Here is a 22342-nt window from a genome sequence, read left to right on the forward strand (position 1 = left end):
GATCAATTTGGCTTTAATACACACAGATTTAGACATTTTTTCTTTATTAAGCAATTTAGTAGACTGGAAAAAAAGCTTTAAACTCAACTGGACCACAAACTCAGACAAATTTAGCATTTAACTCAGGGACGCGCAGTCATTAAATCAACTTGGTACTTCTATTGTATGGAGATGTAGCAGAGAAAACAGCACTCACTCCCAGCTTGTCATTGCAAGCATGTATTGTGATACAAGTGTGGATTACTTTATTAGTTTATTATCATTAAATACAATATCTACAGTACATAAAGCAACTCTGATTCCTCAGACACAGGAAGAAAACACAGTTTCAAACGGATGACGCTGGCATCATGTAGATTCTAACGTCTAACAAAGTGGCCCAGTCCACTTAATGACTCACACTGGGATAGTTGTTTCTGATGGTTCACACAGTTGTTCTGACCATCTGCAGAGGAACATCTAACTTCTGTGGAGCAACAGCAACCTGTAGTAGTCAGCAGTGTAAACTGGATCAACTCTACTGCACCTCTGGCTGCCTGTTATCGAAAAAGAAGGCAAAAAAGGTGTCGCACACTCTGCCTCCACATGCATTTCTCTTTTATTTTGAAGATGTTTCAGCCATCAGGCCTTCTTCAAGATCAACAGGCACTGGTATGTTATATAGGCTCACTGATGTTTCCATGGTTACACTAACCCTGGTTACAGTAGGACTTAACATTTGTCTTACCATCAGAAACATAAAGTAGCTGAAGTAACAAAGGTTTAGTGTGATAAAGTGCTTGGCACAAAATAAAGCCACATTAATGAAAACAAATATGGTAAAAATACAAAACTAGTATCAGAGTCGACATTTTCATCTTAATGTTGAGTATATTTTGTGTTACCAGAATTAAAAGTACATTTAACAGCATTTTACTACACAGACAAGAGCACGTATGTACAGGTCATGTAAGAGCAGCATGTGTAGCATGCTAGAAAATAGATTAGATGAAAAATCAGCCCGTCCTCATACTGAAAACGACAACAGTGGTCATTGTCTCAAGTGTTTCATCCTGTTGACCGCCATTCGTGTCCTGTGTGAAACCGTGTTCACTCGTTTTAACTGATGTAAGTTACGTCACGTGCATAACAGAACTTCTGTCTAACGTCATCACCGTGGCTGCTCCTCACCCATCCTACAGACGGCGCTGAAAACACTCACATGTTGTTTTGACGCCGACGTCATTGGGAATCGACCTATTCTGTCGTTTTGGTATGAGGATGTGGTGAAGAAACAGAGGCCATCACAAACACAAATAAGCAAAAAAAAAAAGTCAATTTGCCATTCAGCTTCTCTGTAGGTGGTGAATTTAAATGACAGGCTGATTTGGAAGGATTTTAAACTATTAGTTAACCAACAGGTCAGTCAGAGAGCAGCGCCGTCCTTCAGTTGTTTGCAGCCATCCTTGCTTTGAGGCGGTTGATTTTGAGAGGAAGCAGGCCGACCATCTCCTTACTCAGCTCCAGCTCTGTCTCCACAGCAGCTCCTGCCTCCAAGTGGGCCTCACAGTACTGCACCACGTATCTAGACAACAGGTGGAGGATGAAAGTGATGATCAGCACATTACACAGATAAACAACATGGCAGCTGGGAGCACATCCCCTCTTCTATTCATTTTTACTGTTTAATAAAATCCTCTCCATCCCGCTAAGTACATCCATCCTACTTCTGCTTTCCTCATGCTTCTACTGTATACTGAGTGTTTGACTGTTTCGCCATCAATGATCAGATCTATCCTCATACTTGTAGTTTTCCAGAGACTTGTTGAGGTTTTCCAGCTGTGCAGTAGGTGTGGAGCAGATCAGTCGGCTGTAGAGTCGGGCCACTCTGAAGCGGGCCACCAGAGCCGGCCTGAGCACTTCCTCCTCCAGGTGCTCCGGGAGCTTCCCCTCTGGAGAGGCCAGAGAGTCCAGGAACATCTGGAAATATCTGGAGACAACAGAGGATAAACATATAAAATAAATAAACGTAGATTGGATAAATGTAGATGCACAGACACATGGGTCGTCACTCACTTGGCAGAGGCAGAGCAGAGACTGTTGAATTTCTTAATGGTGTGGTTATCCAGAGACTGTGTATCTGCTTGTCTGTTGGCCAGCGTCAGTTTCAGGTCCATCATTTCATTGTAGGTCTCAGCCAACTCAAACATCAACTGTCGGCGGATCAGTAGGTAGTACTGGGCGTTCAAGTCTGCACAGACACAGAGAGGGTCAGAGAAAGTCCGATTTAATCAATTACGCCACCTTGCATGGACAGTCAGCTTCGACATTACGTTGAATCTTTTTCTACTGAACTCCATCTTATGGAGAAATGCAAAGAGACAACACTTTACTCAAAAGAAAGAAATTATAAAAATACAGTGGTGTACCGTTGCAGATTGGCTCTAACATGTCAACTCGGCGTTTATGCATTTTGCAGCGCCGCTCCATATCCTGTTCAAAGAAAGCCAGGCCCCGGAACAGAGAGCTGTGATCCTGCAAGATCTCTATGTGGTCCGTCACATAGCCGTCCATCTCAAAGTACTCCTTGGCCTGTCAGAGAAAGGACGGACAGTTTACTATGTATGGCAGTTAAATTTTCTTTCTTTTTTTTTTACTTGCTCAGAAAAAGCAGGTTTTGGTAAGCAAATAATTAATTTCACTGGACTTCAATACAAAGGTTCCTTCTGAAGAGCAACCCTGTCATCAATACCAGCCTAGCATCATACCAGAACAGTATCATATCCGTGACATCCCAGTGTACATTTGCTTCATGAACAACAGTAAAGAAGCACCAGCGCAGTGTAGCCATCTGGTACATCCATTAATGCTTAAAGTCAAGTCATATTCATTTGTATAGCCTGATATCACATACAACGTCTCAATGGACATCACAGCCCTAAAACTGCACTGGGAGGTTGTTCATGTGTAGCCTTTTCTAACTGAACTCATTTTAATATTGACTTGTGTAGTCACTTCAGTAACTCCTACATGGGGAAATGAAACCGTTCCACTGCTGCTGTGTCTTACTTGTATAAGAGTGTTGATGACATGAGTCTGTCCGACCCAGTTCCAGTATATCTATGTGTGTGTTGTGCGTACCTGTGTGACATAATTCTGTCCCACCAGAAATACACCTCTGGCCTCAGTGAAGTCCAGTGGGAACAAACACTGCACCTGGAAAACAGAAAGCTGAGAGTTTGATCTTATCTACTACAATGGCGCCCTCTGATGATCTTACATCTGTATTTACTGTCACATTGGTCCAAGTAGCAAACATGCTAATAATTCTGACTAAAAACAGTACTAGTAGCACCAGCAGTGCCATCAGACACAGTATACAGACCTTCTCCTCCAGGCTAGCAATGGAGTCAAAGGTGTCTTCAGAGCCAAAGAGCAGAGCACTCTTCCTGCCCTTCTCTTCCTCCTCCTCCTCACGCCTTCTCTCTCCCTTCAGCTCTTCTTGACGATCAGTATCCATCTCCCCAGTGCTGTCCTGCTCACAAACACATGTACAAGCACATTTTAAGATACACAGATACATACACAAGCATGTGGACATGTAAACAGAAACTTGATACTCTACATGAAAAAACATACACATCCAGGTTTGACTGTAACAAGTTTAAGTCATAATCCTTACAATTCTTTTATTGTAAGATAGGATATAAGCAGCATATTTGGTGCTACATATCTTATGCAAGTTCCCTTTTCCACAAGCTTTGTGCTCTTTCCTTCAGCCATGGTGGCTGTCATCGTTCACATGAGGTGAAGGCTTGAGTCTCATGACTCGTTCTTAGACACCCATAGACACACACAAGAGCGCGCACACATTCAAGCATGCAGTACCTCTAGCAGTTTCTTAGCGTCCTGCAGGAGGTTGAGACAGTATTTGATCCAACATCTCGCAATCTCAGCTCTCTTCTGTCTGAGCTGATCCCGGCGCTCACTCTCTGTCTCACCTGGGTCAGACAGGAGGAGAGAAGGATGTAAAGGTGTTCAGAAGAGCGGGACGAATGATAGAAGTGAGAAGGAGTAAGCCAGATAGGTGAACGGAGGAAATATCTGAGAAAGAGAAGTAGGAGCGGTTGCACAACTGGAGCAAAGCTTTGCTACACAGCTGTCTGACTGTACTTGATTAGAGCTACAGAATACGAGGAAATAAGCAAATCAGTACTAAAGACTCTGATAGAAACTTACTCTCCTGTGCTGCTGCCTCAGAGGGAACCTCTCCTGCCAAACCTGATATGACTGTGGCTGCTGAGAGGCAATGTCTTCCTTCCATGTATCGCCCCTAGAAATCATGCACGCACACACACACACGTCTAATTACTTATACAGGACACACACTGCAGAGACACAAAATTATTTTAGTCCATGTCAAGCATCTGAATATGGAACCACAAGGAAACATTTAAAGACTGGTGAAAATGGTCTTAAAGTAAGGCAAGCTGACTTTTTCTTTAAAAATATGAAGTCTTTTGGATGATATCATGCAAAGTCCTTTAGATAGAATGATTTAAGTCAACTGTTTTCAGTCACTTTAACCCATGCCCTACCTTGGTGATGTAATACTGTGATAGTGTGGCAGCGTTCAGAGCCCACTCCATTGGACTGAACTGATTTAACTGTAACTGTCTCTGAAGGGTACTGTGGCAGTAGGTGGCAGCACGCTCAGTCTGACCTGGGAGACAAGATGCTATAGTTATTAATACTATCATTAAATGAAGCAATATATTAACATGACAAGTCTTCTTTGATATCTACAGGTAGTGTGTTCCATAGTCTGGGGACGTGGTTGACAATGGCTGCATCCTCGATTTTCTTTTGGCTGTTCCCGGAATCTCCAGTAAAGCAGCAGCAGATGACTGCAGTGTTCTTAAAGGCTGATAGTTAAGAGGACTGTATCTTGGTCTCAGTCCGTGCAGGGCTTTGTAAACAGGCAGGAGGATCGTAAAGTCAGCTCTAAATGTTACAGGAAGCCAGTGCAGTGCAGCTAAAACAGAACTACTGTGTCCTCTGAGTTTTGAATGGGCTGAACTCTGGGGCGCCAGTAAAAAGTGCATTACAGTAATCACATCAGCTTGAAATGAAGGCATGAATCAGTTGTGCCGATGCTTCTAAGGTGGAAAAATAACGTTTTCATCACCTTTTAAATGGGTGACTTGAAGGTTAGATAACACAGAGACACAGGGAGTTTCACCACATTATTAAACAGCATTTCCGTTTTTGTTTTGGGAACGAGCCTGATTTCTGTTTTGTCCTCATTTAACTTGAAGAAAATATTGCTCATTAGTTAATAGCTGAAGTTAATAGCTGGTCAGTGCATTACCATCTAGATTTGGCTTCTTCAGTAAGGATAGTTAGGATAATAGTTGTTCTGAAGACTACTGGGGAGAAAAAGATGTATTTAGACTAGAAACACTGCCCAACACTTGCTTAAAAATGCTGTAGGTGCAGGGTCAATACATGAGGTGGAGGAGTTACTTTCAGTGACAGTCTTGCAGAGGCCAATTCAGGATTAAGGATCTAGGATTGGATTGGATCTAGTGATACCAAGTGAGATCAATGCTGAGAGTTCCTGTAGAAACTGTGATGAATATTTGGGTGGCTACTGTAATGATGAGCACTGATAATCCTGCTTTGAGCTCATGAGCCAGATATCAAAATGATGTCAGTTCACCCAGGTCAATGTCAGTGTACACAAACCAGTTCCCTCGTCTTTGCTGTTCTGTCAGACTGACAGAGAAAGTTTAAAGTCTGAAAAAAAACAACGGGTCTCAACTAACTAACTAACTAACTTCTCAGTTATTGGATCATTAACCAAAAAGGTCAAATAGTCAATGATCTGATATTCAAAAGGGATCATTTCAGCTGTTGGCAATCTGTGATGGGAAAGTAGACACCTCATCTGAGGTGGGCACCTAAGTGGTGGTGCCTCTAATTTATTGCTACTTCATCTATTGATAGTTCATCGATTTGACTGAGCTCCAGCGTGGCAGTTTTAACCAACTCCTTGATTGGTGAGGGTGGTAAACGACAGAGATGTCCTCTGCATGCCTTGGGTGATGGGAATCAGGGGGTCAGGTGAAAGGTGCGCACTGTCCTGTGTGTGCTGTGGGGGGTGTGGCAGGGAGTGGGAGGAATCCTGAGGACGAGGGCTGGGGCAGGCTGTCTGGCTGTGTGCGCTGTGAGATGGTGAATCTGGTGGTGAGGGATCCTGCCCGGGGAGGTGGGAAGCAGGCTGGCTGTCTGTCCTTCGTGCTTATCCAGCCATTCTTGTTTGGCTGAGATGGATGTGGCATCCCAAGGGCATGACGTAGCTTGGCACCAAGTAGTCTAGATCCAGTGTTGTTTGGATGAACCCAATCTGGTTTAAAGCAGCGAGTTCCAAAAATACTGAAATTGTCAATGAACTTTGTCCCACGAGTGAAGCACACTGATGTCAGCTATGTATTCAGGCCAAGGAGTCCGCTGAAATATTTTATTCCTTTCCCCAGAGTTGGGGCTGGTCCAGAAATCTTGTGATTGACATTTGCTCAGTTTTCCCTGTAGTTGGGAAAAGTCCTTTTTTCAGGATCTCAGAGCCAGTTTTCCTTTGCAGAATGTTGAAAGACCAAGCGTGGATAACAATCCTCATATTACTGGGATGTGTACCGAGTAAAGCTGGAAACAGCTCGGTGACAGACGTGTCATCTATGGTCATTTTCTGTCCCAATCAAAAGAGTACCTGGCTCAGGTGTGAAGTTAGCAGCCTAGCAGTAGCTTTGGAACTATTTCTTTGGACATTGTTAGTGTTGATGCTGGTGATGTGATCAGTTTCCCTGGGTTCAGCGTGGTTGGCACTGGCTCTTCTGCCCCTTGACTTAGCATTGGTTATGGGGCTATTTCTTTGGTTGTGATTAGATTTAGATTTAGTAGACTGCTCCGTTTCACCTTTCCACTAAAACGCCTTCTTTAAGTGTAACCAACAATAACTCTCTTTGGAAGAATATTTAAGACATTAAAGATGCAAGGAAAAAAAACACAATAACCGCAAAGCATATAGCAAGCAGAGAGCTGAAGAAAACATGCCTGCATTGCAGCACAACCGAAACTTCTTTTTTATTACTAATTTATGAAGATTTTAAGTTCTCTATATCATTTTAAATATCATAAAGTAACTGAAACAAGATCAGACTCACCAAGGTTTTGATAGACCTGAGCAAGGTAGTACATGGTGTGGGTGTAGGCCAACTCAAACCTGAAAAAGGAAAGCAGATGGAGTGAAGGGGAGAATGGGTGTGTAGGGAGGGCTGAGCATAGCAGAGCAAGATTAAAATGTAACCCATGGTTTGCTGCATGAAGGACCACCATAATGCAACGTTTGGGACAACAGCATTAACATAAGCAGATGTAAGCATGTCTGTAAGCATGTGTGTGGGGGGGGGCTGTACAGGGATGTTGATGGTTACAAGTTACCTCTTGGTTCTTTCCTGATGTGTCAGCAGGTTCTCTTCAGTGGCAAAGTACTCTGTCATATCGGTGGGAGGACTCCCCTCCTGAAAAAAGACAACACAACAACCATGACTGCTGATGAAGAGGATTTGGAGCCATGTTGGCTATTTACAAAATGACTCCTTTTTGCTACCTGGTGCACTGCACCCTCAAAAATACAAAGAAATGTGATGTAAACAGAACAGCTTTTTATTACAAACATAATAATGCAACGTGCTGCCGTGGCTTCTGACAGACAAGTAAATATTATGGTAATGTGACACTCATCCTGTTCAAAGTGAGGCAAACTTAACATGTTTAATGGGTGTGCAGTTGTGGTTCTCTACTGCAACAGTGTGTCCTGGAGTCAATGCACCGGCAGCTTTAACAGACCACCACACAGGAGACCCAGCTTACCTCCTTATTATAACGCTGGTAAATAGATTCTGCTGTCTCGAGGTATCCCTGAGCAGTCTCCGTCTCCTCCCGGCCTGCCCACAGGATGCCCAACTGGTTCTGAAAACCCAAACAGCCAATACATGAGCAAGTGATTACCTGCATCACCTGATGGCCTGATACAGCAGCATGATTTGGATGATCAGGTATCACCAACTCTGTTTATAGGGCTTTCTAATCCACTTGATGGATCTGATGGACACATTAGCTGAGATGTATGTAAGAGGGATGCTGGTGGAAACTGCTCTCCCACTGGCATACAGTGCTCAAAGACAGGCCTTACTGATGATGATAGACAGCTGTATTAGTGTTTAACCACAGTAGTTAGTTCGTAATGGTTGATCAGCAGCACCTCAGTCACAATCTATCATATATTTCAACCCTGTTCAGCGTTAGACATTGTGATTAAACTTGCCGTTAGCTTTAGCCACAGCCTGTTTGGGCTGCTAAGTCAGAGGAAACTCCCTGACAGCCTGAACAACAGCATCACTAAGTGGGTGAGTTAACGTCCACATTACCCTGACATGGATAAACAGCGACACATTCTCGGACGACACTCTGCATTTCTCCAGCTGTTTCATGCAGTTCATGAGATGCTCCTGCCCGGCTGACAGCTCCTCCGTGTCGACATGGTTGACGCCCAGGTAGTACTCCACGGCCCCGAGCTTAGCGGCCCGCAGCCCGCCCGCCGAGTCGCCGCTGAGGCCCTGGCTGAACACGTCCTCCCTCTGCACGTCCACCGGCGGCTCTGGCGGCCGCTGGTCGCCGCTTTCACCGCCGCCATCCTCTTCACCTGCGCCACGACTCTTCAACGAGCAGTATATCTCTCGGAGGAGCTCTCTGGCCTTGTATTTGGAGCGGAACGGGTCGTTTTCTGGGTCATTTCGTGATTCCACATCAGTGAGGTGTTGGGCGTTGGTGAATTTGTCGCAAATCGCTCTCCACTCATCACTGCAGAGGGACGCCATGTTGGTTTTCCTCTGCGACGAGGAGCTTCTTCCTTGACGCTCATTGGCGGTTGGCAAACAATGAATTGGTGCATTAGCGCCCCCAGCTGGTGGGGAGTGTGGATCACACTGTCTAGTATGTACCATGCTCATTCAAAATACTCAAACACGTTTATTGTGTAGAATATTTATTAGGCCAAAGTGACCTTTTATCTTTCTAGGGTTTTTAAATCAGATGCCCAGTGGCTGTCCCATATTTCTGACAGCCCTCAGTAGTCAGTAGTCTTGCTATTATTTTGTCATCTTTCCTGTTCCTTCCAACCCTCCCATGAATGAAGTACTACACATTCTAGTGTTTCTGGTTGGCTGTAGTGTGTGAATTCATGTCTTCCCTTCGTTTCCAGCCCATTGTGTCATCCAGTTTCATCATCATCATCATCATCCCAATACTCCTGCCATACGGTATATTCATTAATGATTAACCTTGCTAGTATCGGCTCAGACTGTCTTATACTTCCAGAACTAACTTAATGTGTTGACTGATGTGCAGCACCCAGTTGGTGCATATTTGTCAGCTGTGCATCGATGTTGTCGGTCTCCTGTCCTGAATTAATAACATCAATGACAACTGAATTCCATGTAGATGGGCCAGTTGCAGGGCTCTGGTTTTGTGCATGCTCATTTACTGACACGTCTCACTGGGAACACTTAGAGGAATGGGGCCATCATTGTTGTTATTTACACCTGTGCTTTACCTGCTTAGACAAGTCAAAATGTCTCATGTGATAAGGGTCTATGCTCAAGTTGGCTGTAGTATTTAAATTATGTTTCAGTTGGTACCAAAGGATCTAAAGCGTGTCAAGAAAAATTAAGATTCATCAGACTAGATAACATTTGTCCCAATCTTCTGTTGTCAGATTATGGTGAGTCTGGTGTGGTCTTCTGCTGCTGTAGCCCATCTGCTTCAAGGTTTGACATGCTGTGCTTTCAGAGATGCTCCTCTGCTCACCTCTGAGTTACTGTTTTCTGTCAACTAGAGAACTGCTGCTCACTGAACATTTTCTCTTTTGAGATCGCTCTCTGTAAACCCTGGAGCTGCTGCCACCTGATTGGCGTTAACGTGCGTTTGAACAGGTGTACCTAATAAAGTGGCTGGTGAGTGCATACTACTGCACCTGCTCACCCGGTATCATCTTCTTTGGAGCCATATGTGAAAAAAGTCAGAAACATCCATCCATCACCTATACCGTTTATCCTTGAGGGTCATGGGTGGCTGGAGCCAGTCCCTGCTGATCAGAGTAGTCTGGACTGCGCTCCATACTGCTGTGACTTTACTTCCTGCTGTATGTTGAGGTCTATATTTGGTGAGGGGAGTTTGTTAATTGCTCTTTTCTTCTGTTGTATTTTAGTGTCATTCAGTAAGCTTGCCTCAGCTGCAATATCTCATTGCTCTGGTAACATATCATTATTGTGCAGGGAGTTTACCATGCTTGTATTGATGGACAAGTCATACACATGCATTCAAAGACTATGGTTAGGCTGATAGTTTAAACCTGGACATAAAAATGTGTGTATTTAAAATACACACATAAGCTCTACAGTATTTTGTTACAATTACGTCTTTTTTTTCTATACAACAAAATACAAATGACAAAATATTTAAAATGTAATTTAAATGAAATACTACCCATTTGTCCACCAGTTTATGGAGAGATCAACATAAACTCCATCTCAGCAAATTGCAACATTAAAATGTTGCTTTTCCAAGTGATCTGAAAGGATCCGTTCAGCATAATGAGCACTTTATTTGCTAATAACACTGTTGTACTTCATTAAAGGATCTGAATCCTACTTCCACTACTGGTGTACGTATAAAACACGAAACATATTACACTTACGCCCTATTCATTTCTGGTTAATTCAGTTTCATTTAACTTCTGTTTGGGGTTAATCTAACAAGGGCATCAGGTTGCAGAGCGAAGTGTTGAGTGTAAATACGGAGTGGTGGCCTCCCTGACATTACCACAGTGAACTATGTGACTTTGTAAGGGTTACTGGATCCCTAACGATGACAACAGAACAGGGCTTTGAGACAAACAAGAACCACATGGAAACTGCAGCTGCAAAGCTGAACTTCACAGACAACTATCTTTGCAAAGAAATCACTCACTCGTTCAAGTTGGTTAAAGCCTGTTTATTTTAACTAACCCAAAGAATCACATCTTTATTCAGGGAAAAATTAATGTGAATTATACAACCACAATAAATTAATAAAAATGACATGACAACGACACACAGTTCATGTTCAGCCTGCAGTGACAGAAGCAGTTCGTCTTGTCCAGTCATGGAGGATTATTACCAAGTCTCAGTGCGGGCAGCTTTACCACAGGACAAGCAGTATTTATTTTGTATGATTTTAACATCCGTCTGAGTAATCTTCTTCCATTATGCTGTAATAAAACCAAATTGGCTGCTCAAACACACCTTGTTTTCTTTGTTCTGCTCCAGAGTGTAACAAGCAAAAAGCTTTGCTCTGTGTGTCCTCTGCGTTTAAGCAAAGGTTAATGAATGAAAGTCCTTACCCCGTGATAATCTGCTGTGGTGTAGACATATTGGCACAAACTGACCGAAGGCTAAGTTCTCTATGAAATAGTATTAATATTTCAATTACTAAAAGGGTAAGGAAGTAATAAAAATATTAATCCTGATGACCTGAGATGAGATGATTTAGGAATAACGTTTGCTTTAGCTTTGTCTGAAAGTGTGCAGCAGCCATAGGATCCGGTATGCAACACTACTAACTGTCAGTGTACATTCATCCACATCAGAGTTTTGTGTGTTATGTTAAATATTGTAAAAGTCTTAAACAAATCACAACAGGTAAGCTTTATAGTTGGAGAAAAGCATCTGTGTTTTTCTGTCTGTGTCATAAAAAGTGACTAAAACTTCACAACGGTGCTCAATCATGGTATCATCAGGTTAAAAATGTTGCAAGTGCCTCGGTTTCACAAATTAGATATGATGTTTAGGTGCATGGGTTTTGATGTCCAGGTTTAGGTGCCACTCTGCAGTGGACGTTCAGCGTCTGCTTCACTCTGCCACTAAGATTCCGTCTTCTTCGCCATGCTGAAACAAAGAAACAGTTAAAGTTAAGACAATTCAGTTTTTTTCCACGGCCTTCATTTAAAGGATGATTTCAGCTATTTTCAAACTAGGTCTATCTTAAATCTCACAATCATACTGGAGGCATGTCACTTTTCACTGTAACAAAGTAGCTCTTAATCATAACTCTTCAGTTAAGTCACGGATGAAATGTTGAACTGGGGAAGAAAAATCATGATAACAATACAAGGACCAGGTTGAAAATCACTGGTGAGACAAGACAAAAAGCATGACATGACATAAACAAAATGCAAGCAAAAGGAATAAAACTTTTCTATGAAGAGGAGACTGTAGACAAAAGCCACCATGTTTGGGAAGAACACGGACGAGGAATTCTGAAACGGTGTTTCACAATAACAGAAGCACGCAGATAGAATATTGCTTACTTGTATTTGATGAGACGGCTTCCCTGGATTAGCTGTGCTCCCTCATTGGTAAAGTGGCAAGCAAACAGCAGCCAGTTGCGTGGCTGCACCTTGTAGGCGAACCTCATGAAGAGCAGTGAATAGCAGGACAGAGCTGAGGGGAGGGACAGAGCACACTTCTCACTACTGTTCAAACATGTAACTCAGCCTTATTGTCCACAAAAAATTATCTGGAGTAATTATCAGTGCAGATGTTTTCATTCATATGCATATTAAGAATAGGGGGGATTTTTAAAACCATTACAGGTCAATAGATGAAAGAAGGGTTGCAGCTCTAATTTCCCTTCCTCCTGTTTCTATGTAACCTTGAGAACAAATCACAACCCTAACCCTAACAAAGTTAACTAAGAAAGGATGGGGGTTTGTGTGTGCCCTGCGTGTGTAAATACATCTGTGTTTATCAGCCCGTGTGTCTTTGTGTCTTACCGAACGTCATCCTGCCGCTGATGATCTCAGGGCTCTTCTTCATGTCTGAGATGGCAGCTATAGGAAGACCCCAGTTTGCTACCGGACCCCAGAAATGCTGTGCAAATACACACAGTGACAAAATATAAGTTTGGATCACAGACTTTATATGGTTTAGACACTTATCTTAAGATGGCTGTACAGCAGAACAGAACTATACATTAATTATCACGTGAATATTTTATAGTGAAAAGTACTTCTCGATATATGGGAGAAAAATATGATAGCAAAGACTTGAAAATGACACACACACACAGAGATTGATGGCTATGACTGTACTGTGCAGCCCATATAATCAGAGGAAGGTTGAGTTCTTACCGTGCTGAATGTTTTATGTTCGGGGCCACATGAAAGAGAAAAGACCATAAACACAGATAAATAAATCATCTGCTTTGGTTCCACGTTACTAAATTAGGTTCTAGTGAATAAGGTAACATTCTCGTACCTGCATGTAAATCTATAATAACAGCTGTCTAACACAATCAGCTATTCATAACACAAGCTGGTGGTTACCTTATCTTCTACACAGCGATAAGTCACACCACCAAAACAGAGATTTGTCTTGTAAGAATGCCAAATGATCCCACCAGAGATGGTGCCAAAGGCCATGACAGTGCTGGGCTTTCAAGATATAACCCAGAGATAACCACACTTATCTGAGACATGTCAACAAACATGACCTCTTGCATCACTTGTGTCATCATGTGGCCTTTACTCTAAAACCCAAGCATGCTGCTAATCTAGCACATCATGAACAAATGAGCAGAGCAAGTGTTTAAAGTGTGTAAAACTACTTCAAGCCGAGTTCACTGCTGTTGTTGGGGGTCAAGCAACGTTAGAGTTCCCATCAAAGCCTCTCACAAGTTTTGACACACTTTCAGGGTTTGTTGGTTTTTAGAGCAAATGACAAATGTCCCTCCAAAGTAGTTTATCCAGTAAATGTTTCACAGACCCAGTTCCTCCCAGTCCTTCTCCCCAGTTACAGCCTCACTAACTGGAGGAACAGGTTCACCTGAGCGCGTCTGGGGAGGACAAGGGTCCCTGGATACGACCAGAGAAAAACGACGCCATTGCAACAGACAGTAATATACCAAATGTTGAAAATGGTAGGTTTTATTAAAAGGCTGGCTGGACAGACGAGACCAGTGTTAAACATTCAGCCGACGTCACCTCGCTGCAACCTAGTCGCTGGACAGCCAACTATGCTAGCTATTTTAGCATCCATGCTAATAGAAAGAGAAGGCGCTTCCATTACCCACCTCGTCAAATAATCCCTGAACTCTTTGCTCTTCAGGTGGTCAATAGCTTTCCGTGCAATTGTCCCCGCCATGATTTAACGCTTGGCAGGTGTCTGCTGGAGCCGAGAAGAGAGCACTTTCTGTGTTGAAGGGCGACTGACAGCTCAGCTCAGAGGACGACTCGGTCACTTTCCGACCACAACATTAGCGCTTTGCGACACTGTCGTAATCACGCAGCCCGACCTCTGCTGGTTCTCTGGCCCAGACAACAGTCACCTGAAAGTCAGTCTGAAAGAAGACGCATATACTGTGGTCCATGCTCAGGAATATCAGTCCTGTAGGGAGCCCTAAATCGACTAGATTTAAATTTAAGTTTAACGTAAAATCTGTGAACAACTTACAGGTGCACATCTAGCGTTCTACTAACCTTTTTAAAAATCATTAGTTAACCACATTGTATTGCATTCACATGAGGCAATACTGCACAGATAAAGCTGATTATAATGCAAGTTAATTTACAAACTACAATACTGCAATGCATTTGGGAAATGAGCTGGCCACATCATATATCAAGATTTACAGATACACTTTTAGTTTTTAACAATGAAGAACGAAACCAATGAAATTCACTAAACAGATGATCTACTTCTCCTATTTCATCACCTACTACTGTATCTTTAGGATTATGTCCACACTGAGTAATCTAGATTACACACATTTCTTAGCTTTTGGGGGAATAAAGAAAATCTGTTAAATAACACACACACACACTCATATGCAGTAATTGATCCTGTCAAAGTAAACTTTATTGTTCAAGTGATCTGTACAAACAAAAGCACAAAACAGTATCTTGATAACACACGTCCAGAATGCACACGACATAATGCCTCAAAATGAATGAAAAGAAAATGAATGCATTGAAAAGGTAACCTGTAAATTCTTTAGAATCCAAGCAAGTACATGTATAACACTAGAGGGCAACATGAGAACTTATTTGTACTTCTTAGAAAGGCAAGAGTTCAGATTAAGTGCTCTGCGCCTTGCAAAAGAGACATCAGAGCTGTTAGTTAATGTTTTATGGGAGCTTTATGACTCCTGATGTGCCACACAAACAGGGCCAGTCATCTTATATGACCATGCAGTGAAACATGCACATGTAGTCTGGTTTAAGTTTGAATCTTTGTTAATTAATTTAATGTGACAGCCACAATGTTTTTCATACATCATATAACCCATACCAGATTCTTCTTCTTCTTCTTTAATTAGAATGTATTTTCATGTCTTAAATATCATTGACTGGACATCAGTGTCCACCATTGGGCCGCACTTCTTCATAGTTCTTGACCAACTGGGAGATCCTGATGACTTTAATGTCTGCTGGTATGGGATCATAGTCTGACCACAGGTACTCTGGAGACAGCACCTTGGCTGGTTTGTTGTACAGCAGGTACCTGCAGACAGAGAGACCGGCACATCAACTATGCATGTTCTGTAGCTTGTCTAAGAAATATTGTAGATGATATTTCAATTGTCCTCAAACTGGCTATGAGTAATTCACATATGTAGCAGTTTGGCTCCCTCACAAACATTAGGACAACAGTGAAAATGAGGGAATTAATGTCACTGTACTTGTTAAGGTGACTCTCCTCCTGCCACACAGCTTCAATGTTATTCTTGGAGTCCTCCTCTGACTGCTTGTAACAGTATCTGATCAAATAAGAGGAGGAAGAGAGTAATGAAAGAAACAGAACTTGGTGAGTGAGTTCTGACATTGATCTCAAAAACGTAAAAGAGGCTTCCTTCCTTCCTTCCAAAAACCTAAAAATAACTGAAGATAATTAGGTTTTGGTTACTTGACTAGCTTGTACATGTCCTCCAGGTATCCACCCCAAACAGCAGCAGTGTAATAGTAGTCTCCTTCCCCAGCAGGAATGTAGGCCTTGGATGTGGCCCGGCGCTCATATGGAAAGTGATCCCTGTTTGTGTTCTGAGAATAAAATGGAAACAATGTGAACTAGAATAGGGATTAAAATGATGGGAGACTCTAGCTGGTAACCAAAAAACCCACTTTACATATTAAGATAAATTAAGCCAAGGCTTCCATTAACTTGAAATGAATGTAGTGTAGGAAGGAGAGGAAAACCTTGTAGTAGCCACGATGAAGCACAGCAGACAGTCGACTGAGAGACTCGGCTCCAAAACGGTGGTGGAAAACGCTGTCGATGTCCATCATAAAAACATAGTCTGCTTCATTACGGATCTGAAAACACCACACACGAGACGTGACACTAAATGCACCATGGAGAGTCTCAGTTGGATAAAAGAAAATGTGATTATCCAATAACTAATATTTCAGGGCACCATATTTTATTTGCATACACTGCAGCGAGAGATGGCACTAATGACAGAGCTGATGATGAATCCTTGCCCTGGTTTTCTTAATAAGAGCTATGTGTGATGACTAACTGGTAAAAAGACACTATATTGTGCGTTTCACCTCTTACTTGTTTGTCAATGGTGATGGTGGCCCATTTCATCCTGCCAAACACCACTTCCTGCCAGCGGCTGGCACTGGGGATAGTGACAACTGAGATCTTCCGGCCCTTACCCAGTTCAATCTGACCAGGCAAATAAGAAATTAAAGCAAATGAACTACAAATGACATCTTCACAATATATGCAAGTTATAAATAAATTTCAAATCAGTTCATTTAATGTGTTTGTAGTCAAAATAAGTTGTCGAGGCAAAATAAAATGCAAATGTTCAGAATTTGTAGACTAAAAACAAATGTGGTTCAAAACCTTTCAAACCTTTGGTCAGGTGAGCACTAAAGACTACTAAACTAAAAACTATGTATTGATGAAGAACTACTCACTTCAGGAACTTCTTGTTCCTTGTCTGTGAAGATGTAGTAAGTGACCCTGAAATCAACGAGAAAGTACTTTTCACCTGACTCCAGGAAGCCTCTCAGGAAACGGGTGTATCTGTACAGGACGAAAGCAAGCCGCAAGGATTATTAATCACAACGAGACAAATAAAGACAGCACAACACAAATAATACAATACGGAAGGTAAGTGAGATTTTCAGCTTTACATCAGGTTTGTGAGATTGTCGTTCAGGCTGTCAATCCCGTAATCCTGTGGGAATATCCTGTGTACCTACTTGCCAACAGCAAACACCACCACAGCAACTCTAGGGTCCATTTTCTTATAGACTGCATCGATGACCACTGGATCAAAGGTTCCCTCCCAGACCAGAGGAGCATTCCAGTTTGTCACTGCATTCACATCAGTACGCCTGGAGACAATAAAGACTGTGGATTACTACTTCTCTGTCTATCTATCAATCTATCAATCTATCAATCTATTTATCTATCAATCTATCTATCTATCTATCTATCTATCTATCTATCTATCTATCTATCTATCTATCTATCTATCTATCTATCTATCTATCTATCTATCTATCTATCTATCTATCTATCTATCTATCTATCTATCTATCTATCTATCTATCTAGCTATCTATCTATCTAGCTATCTATCCATCTATCCAAATATAATATTTGTTTTTAATATCTTACCCTTTCTGTGTGCTTGGCTGGGCATATTTCAGTCTGGAAGAGGGGATCAAATTAAAATCAACTTTATTATTCAAAGGAGGAAATGCAGGGCAGTACAAAAGCAGAACTGTGCTGATAACTGTACGACTGCAATGACAACCGGTGAAATAATGCATGAATACAAATAAATGCAATAAAGACAGACAACAATGAAGGACAATTAACAAAAAAGAATCAATGCCAGAGGACCAGATACCAGAGGAAGGCTATACATCGTGCTCCTGTGTTAAAAGAACTAGAGTAATGTCCCTTAAAGCACAATGCTATCCATTTATCCATGTACCTGTTAATTCCCGTTTAAAGACTTGGGTCTGAAGCCTATCCCAGCATGCAATAGGCAGCAGACAGGATACACCTACGCAGACTGCCAGCATGCTAGAAGGATGTTGTTGCTGAGAGGCAGAAGTGCGAAACCACAGAGCGTGCACTGTCCTTGTAAAATAATATGTAACCTGCTGTGTGCACTGCAGAAAGCTTTTAGTTTTGTGGCAACGTCCAGGGAATTAGAAATGACAGACAACTGTAGATGATTCCAGAGTCCAAGTCCAAGTTCAATCATTGTCTGTTTGCGTACTGTGATAGAAAAAAGTAAAGTAAGGCTGTAAAACATATGCTTTTCCTCATATACTTTGTCACCGTATACTTTTGCCCAAATGAGGTTTCTCTCAACATTTATTATCTGTTTTTAAGAGCTGTGGAGATTGTGAAAATGCTTTACAACAGGGCGAAGAGCAAGTACAAATGGGAATATAGCGAGTGTAAATGGAAAACTGTATTTGGACCAGCTGTTCCTCTCTGTTAGTCAAAAGTAAAGTTTATTCTCACCCAGCTTGCATTATGAGGTCTCCGATCCTCTGGCTGCCGCTGTCTGGGCAACCTTTCATCTCTGCATCCTTCACATGTGGCTCAGGGCTGTCATCACTGGGCTGGCAAAAGCTTAAAAGGGAAACATAGTATTTATTGATAATATGTCAGGTTTGAATAACGTAATGACGTTGATTTTAACAAAGGTAAGGTTTCCTACAGTGTGAATCTTCCTGTACCTTCCACAGCCTGTGACTGGTGGGTGTTTGTTCTGTCACAGTCTGTTCATAACCTGTTCTTTAGTTGTCATTTCAGTAGGTTTGATACCTGTCATACTCTGTCACCTTAGTGAGCTTTACCTGAGGGATGGGATGGTATGTCCTGAGTAGATATAGGTGGCCCTGTGAAGACACACAGGTATGAGTTAACCAGAGAGTAACATCCAATACAGTGCTGGTTACAAGCTTTCCTCATGGAAGTGAACAGGTCAGTAATGCTGTAGTGTACTTTGGATTAGCATTGATGTTAGCATATTCAGGTATTATGACATGGATAAAATACATGATGCCATAGAAAGAATTCTATATTTGTAGTATGGGATTGAAAGATTTAATATTTTATGCATACAAACAATATTTGTGTTGGCTCAACATGTTGAGCCACTGTGAATGCTTCTTTATGTGGAAATTCTCCAGTGTCAGAGGAATGGTCTTATGAAGTAGAGTAGAATAGAATAGAATAGCATTTATTGTCACTGCAGTACAATGAAATTATGGTAAAAGGTTGTCAGACTGTAACAGCTTAATTGTTTGCCTGTGGTCTTTCCTGTTTTATTTTGAAATGCTAACATGTCTTGTCGTTTCAGTTCCTGCCTCATGTGTCTCCATCCTCTTAATTATCCACACCTTCTCCTTGATACTCACTTGCAACCCATTCCCCTAATTAGTCATTCTCCACTTACACCCCCTTTGTTCCCCGGCCACACTCTCTGGTTTTGGGATTTTTGTCTGCTCCCTGCCTACATTTGTTTGTTCGCTCCCAGCCGACCCCCTGTGTATTCAGTAAACACTTTGGCTTTTGAAATGTACCTTGTCTCTCGAGTCTTTCTCAGCATACCCTTTAACCTCCTCACCAAGAAAACAGCAATGACAAAATGTATTCTTTACATGTTTTATTTCCTTGGGGCACTAATAACAAAAATCAATGCTTTTTTATGAACAGAAATATTGGCCATCTTTTTTTATAGCTCCATGTCAACCTTTGTTTTCCTGTTTTTAATTTTAGCAAATAATCTATGTAGAACTATTGCCTGTTTTCTACATTTTCTTAATGCCTATATAATGACGTGCATATGAGTGTGTAGTTGAAAGTAAAGGCTAAATTCATGAAGTAATCAGCTATATTTTATATTTTATAAGCACGCAATGCTTCAGGTCTCAGGTCTCAGTTCAGGTCAATCATCACTTTCCCTGAGACTAAAGGCAACTAAACTAAGCAAAGTTATTGAAAGTAATAGATAATAGTTTGAATACAATTGTAGTTTTCTGTGTACCTTGATGCCATGCATTTGTTACAGAAATGAAATGTATTTTGCCAAGTCTTGTAAAGTGAGTTGTTACGCTGTAACTCTCGTCTCATTTTGGCTCCCAGTGAGTCAGCAGACTATAAAATGGTAGCAAGACAGCGTGAGATTATTGGTGCAAACTGTTCTCCTATCACTGCATTTTGAAGGTTGATCACAGTGCTGATATTTCAGGTTGTAAAACAGCTAAAATAATGATTTGTTACAACCATCTTATTTTTCTTCCTTGAAAATATTTTTAATGCACATGAGCACAGGTACTCTTTTAATAGTTTTATGTATTTAACATATGAAAACGGTCAAAACGGTCTTGGTCAAAAGGGTGATAAACACTCATGGTAAAGTCAGACATTGTGAGTCCTCATAAACACACAGCGAGCTCTGAGCAGCAGTCGACCTCGGCAGCGTACACTGTTTGCTGATGTCTGCGCCAAGCTCCCAGAGAAGCTTGTAAATGGGCCACAAAAATCAACGTTTTTCTGGTTAAACATCAACACATTTACAAGTTCCCCTGCATGATCTGAGCAAAACCACCATGTTTAACTATACAATAATGCAAGCTGTGCATAGCTAGTTGTAGACTAGATGATTGTAAAGATGCAAACAGCAGTCTCCAAACTGGGATAAAGATTTTAGCACTACTTTTTCAGCTCCTTTAGAATAAACAAGCCAAATAATATGTAATATGTTATGTAGTTAAACATTGCTTCATTCTTCCTTTAGCATACATTCATATATAGAGCTGCTGCTGAATGGGACAAATCACCAAGCACTAATGAACTAGTATTCATATTTTCATATATTTAACAATCAAGATGCGGTCATATTTGTTCATTGTGACTTGACAGTATATTCAGTAGGTAAACTTAATGGATTAGTTTCCATTTTCTCTATTTGTTATTTGTTAACAGCTGTGTACTACATTTTTCTTTAACTTCAATCAATGGATTATATTACGTAAGATTAATAATTAGCTGTGATGATATGATGAATTTTTTTTAAAGTTACATTTTTTTGCCAATTACATTATCATTTTGTAATACCATGATAATCTGAGGTGTAATTCTGCAGATTTTCCTGTATTGCCATAAATAAAGTTAAGTGTCATACTGTTTGCCTGATGTTTCCATTATTTTACTCGCTCAGTGTGTGTGTAAATCATAAATGTTACTGTGACTGCGATGTCACATTTATAGATGTATGACAAGACCAAGAAGAGAATGGGATAACTACCGCTCAGCTGGGTGAAATAAAAACTGAAATTTAGAAAATACAAACTATCATGATTTTCCATCAAAAATTGCATTTAATCAATTCAAACTGATATATTTAGCCTCAATCACATAAACCTCACTGGGATATGATCTTTCAAGAACAAACATTTAGGACTGCTACAGTATTTTGCTGCTGCAGCTTCTATTCCCTTTATAATAAACCATGCTGGTGAATGAATGTGGCTGTTATCCTTACTCAGTAAAAATGTTACGCCAGAAGGAGGAAAACAGAGAGCAAAGCAGACCAAAACATGAGTCTTGGATGTAGTATGATATTTAATGTTTCTGGATAATTATCAATGCTTGTTACAGTCATTTGATTTTTTTTTAAAAGTTAAACATCTTAACCATGCAGAATCTGGCTCTAAGATAGATAGATAAATAGATAGATCAAAAACATGACATTTAGAACTGTAATGATTTAACATTTGATTTCCTCGATGATTAGTCAAGAAGGAGGACAACAGGTTAAGGTCTTACCCCAAGAGAACGAGGAGTATGGAAAAACTGACCAAAATATGGATCCTGGAAATGTAGCGCAACATATCAACTTCCTGGATAATTTACAGGCTGTTATCCATTCAAACATGTAACTGCAACACTGCTGGACATCAGAAAAACAACACCACAGAGACTAAACAAGTTTGTGGATGCTCATTGTAATCTAACAGGCTTGCAGAGTAACTCACAGGTGGAGGTTCTACTGTGCATGAAGAAAAACCAAGCAGGCTCTAGGGGGGGGGTAGTGAGAGAGGGAGCTGACATCAGCACCATCAGGAAGCTGCATGAAATGGCAAGTAAATTCAGTGAAGGACAAAGCCCTAAGAGTAATGTGTGCAATAAAAACAAAGAGAAAAAAAACTGGGAGATACA

At 41.2% G+C, this 22342-nt stretch overlaps 3 protein-coding genes across 3 annotated transcripts; all 3 read right to left on the reverse strand.

Annotated features, from left to right (window-relative positions):
- Positions 1 to 222: 222 nt before the first annotated feature.
- Positions 223 to 8924, reverse strand: kifbp (kinesin family binding protein). The gene is made up of 13 exons (XM_070836149.1): positions 8469 to 8924; positions 7912 to 8010; positions 7480 to 7559; positions 7203 to 7261; positions 4578 to 4702; positions 4219 to 4312; positions 3868 to 3980; positions 3365 to 3514; positions 3121 to 3195; positions 2409 to 2571; positions 2056 to 2230; positions 1784 to 1969; positions 223 to 1564 (listed from the first exon to the last, which is right to left on the reverse strand). The coding sequence occupies exons 1-13, from the start codon at positions 8916 to 8918 to the stop codon at positions 1426 to 1428; spliced, it is 1908 nt and encodes a 635-aa protein (XP_070692250.1). The 5' UTR covers positions 8919 to 8924; the 3' UTR covers positions 223 to 1425.
- Positions 8925 to 11076: 2152 nt separating this feature from the next.
- Positions 11077 to 14383, reverse strand: mpc1 (mitochondrial pyruvate carrier 1). The gene is made up of 4 exons (XM_070835323.1): positions 14205 to 14383; positions 12911 to 13007; positions 12446 to 12578; positions 11077 to 12023 (listed from the first exon to the last, which is right to left on the reverse strand). The coding sequence occupies exons 1-4, from the start codon at positions 14277 to 14279 to the stop codon at positions 11999 to 12001; spliced, it is 330 nt and encodes a 109-aa protein (XP_070691424.1). The 5' UTR covers positions 14280 to 14383; the 3' UTR covers positions 11077 to 11998.
- A 1107-nt stretch (positions 14384 to 15490) lies between these two features.
- LOC139202802 (globoside alpha-1,3-N-acetylgalactosaminyltransferase 1-like) lies at positions 15491 to 22032 on the reverse strand (the record flags this gene model as incomplete). The annotated part of the gene is made up of 11 exons (XM_070832385.1): positions 15491 to 15638; positions 15817 to 15894; positions 16041 to 16174; positions 16331 to 16447; positions 16692 to 16805; positions 17063 to 17171; positions 17351 to 17485; positions 17771 to 17803; positions 18635 to 18745; positions 18973 to 19014; positions 21950 to 22032. Coding segments are annotated over 11 exons (1104 nt in total), but the record flags the coding sequence as incomplete, so codon positions are not given.
- Between the last annotated feature and the right edge of the window lie 310 nt (positions 22033 to 22342).

This window comes from Pempheris klunzingeri, chromosome 1, assembly GCF_042242105.1.
Source record: "Pempheris klunzingeri isolate RE-2024b chromosome 1, fPemKlu1.hap1, whole genome shotgun sequence".
Lineage (NCBI taxonomy): Eukaryota > Metazoa > Chordata > Actinopteri > Acropomatiformes > Pempheridae > Pempheris > Pempheris klunzingeri.

Bases quoted from the DNA above. Each gene is read 5' to 3' on its own strand.
- kifbp (XM_070836149.1), bottom strand. From the start codon at position 8,918: ATGGCGTCCCTCTGCAGTGATGAGTGGAGAGCGATTTGCGACAAATTC. The intron at 3,196-3,364 runs GTCTGTATACTG...TCTGTTTTCCAG, and splicing joins TTGCTAGCCTGGAGGAGAAG to GTGCAGTGTTTGTTCCCACT. The intron at 2,572-3,120 runs GTACGCACAACA...TTTCTCTGACAG, and splicing joins GACAGAATTATGTCACACAG to GCCAAGGAGTACTTTGAGAT.
- mpc1 (XM_070835323.1), bottom strand. From the start codon at position 14,279: ATGGCGGGGACAATTGCACGGAAAGCTATTGACCACCTGAAGAGCAAA. The intron at 13,008-14,204 runs GTAATGGAAGCG...GTATTTGCACAG, and splicing joins GGGATTATTTGACGAGGTGG to CATTTCTGGGGTCCGGTAGC. The intron at 12,024-12,445 runs GTAAGCAATATT...TCTTTGTTTCAG, and splicing joins AGCCGTCTCATCAAATACAA to CATGGCGAAGAAGACGGAAT.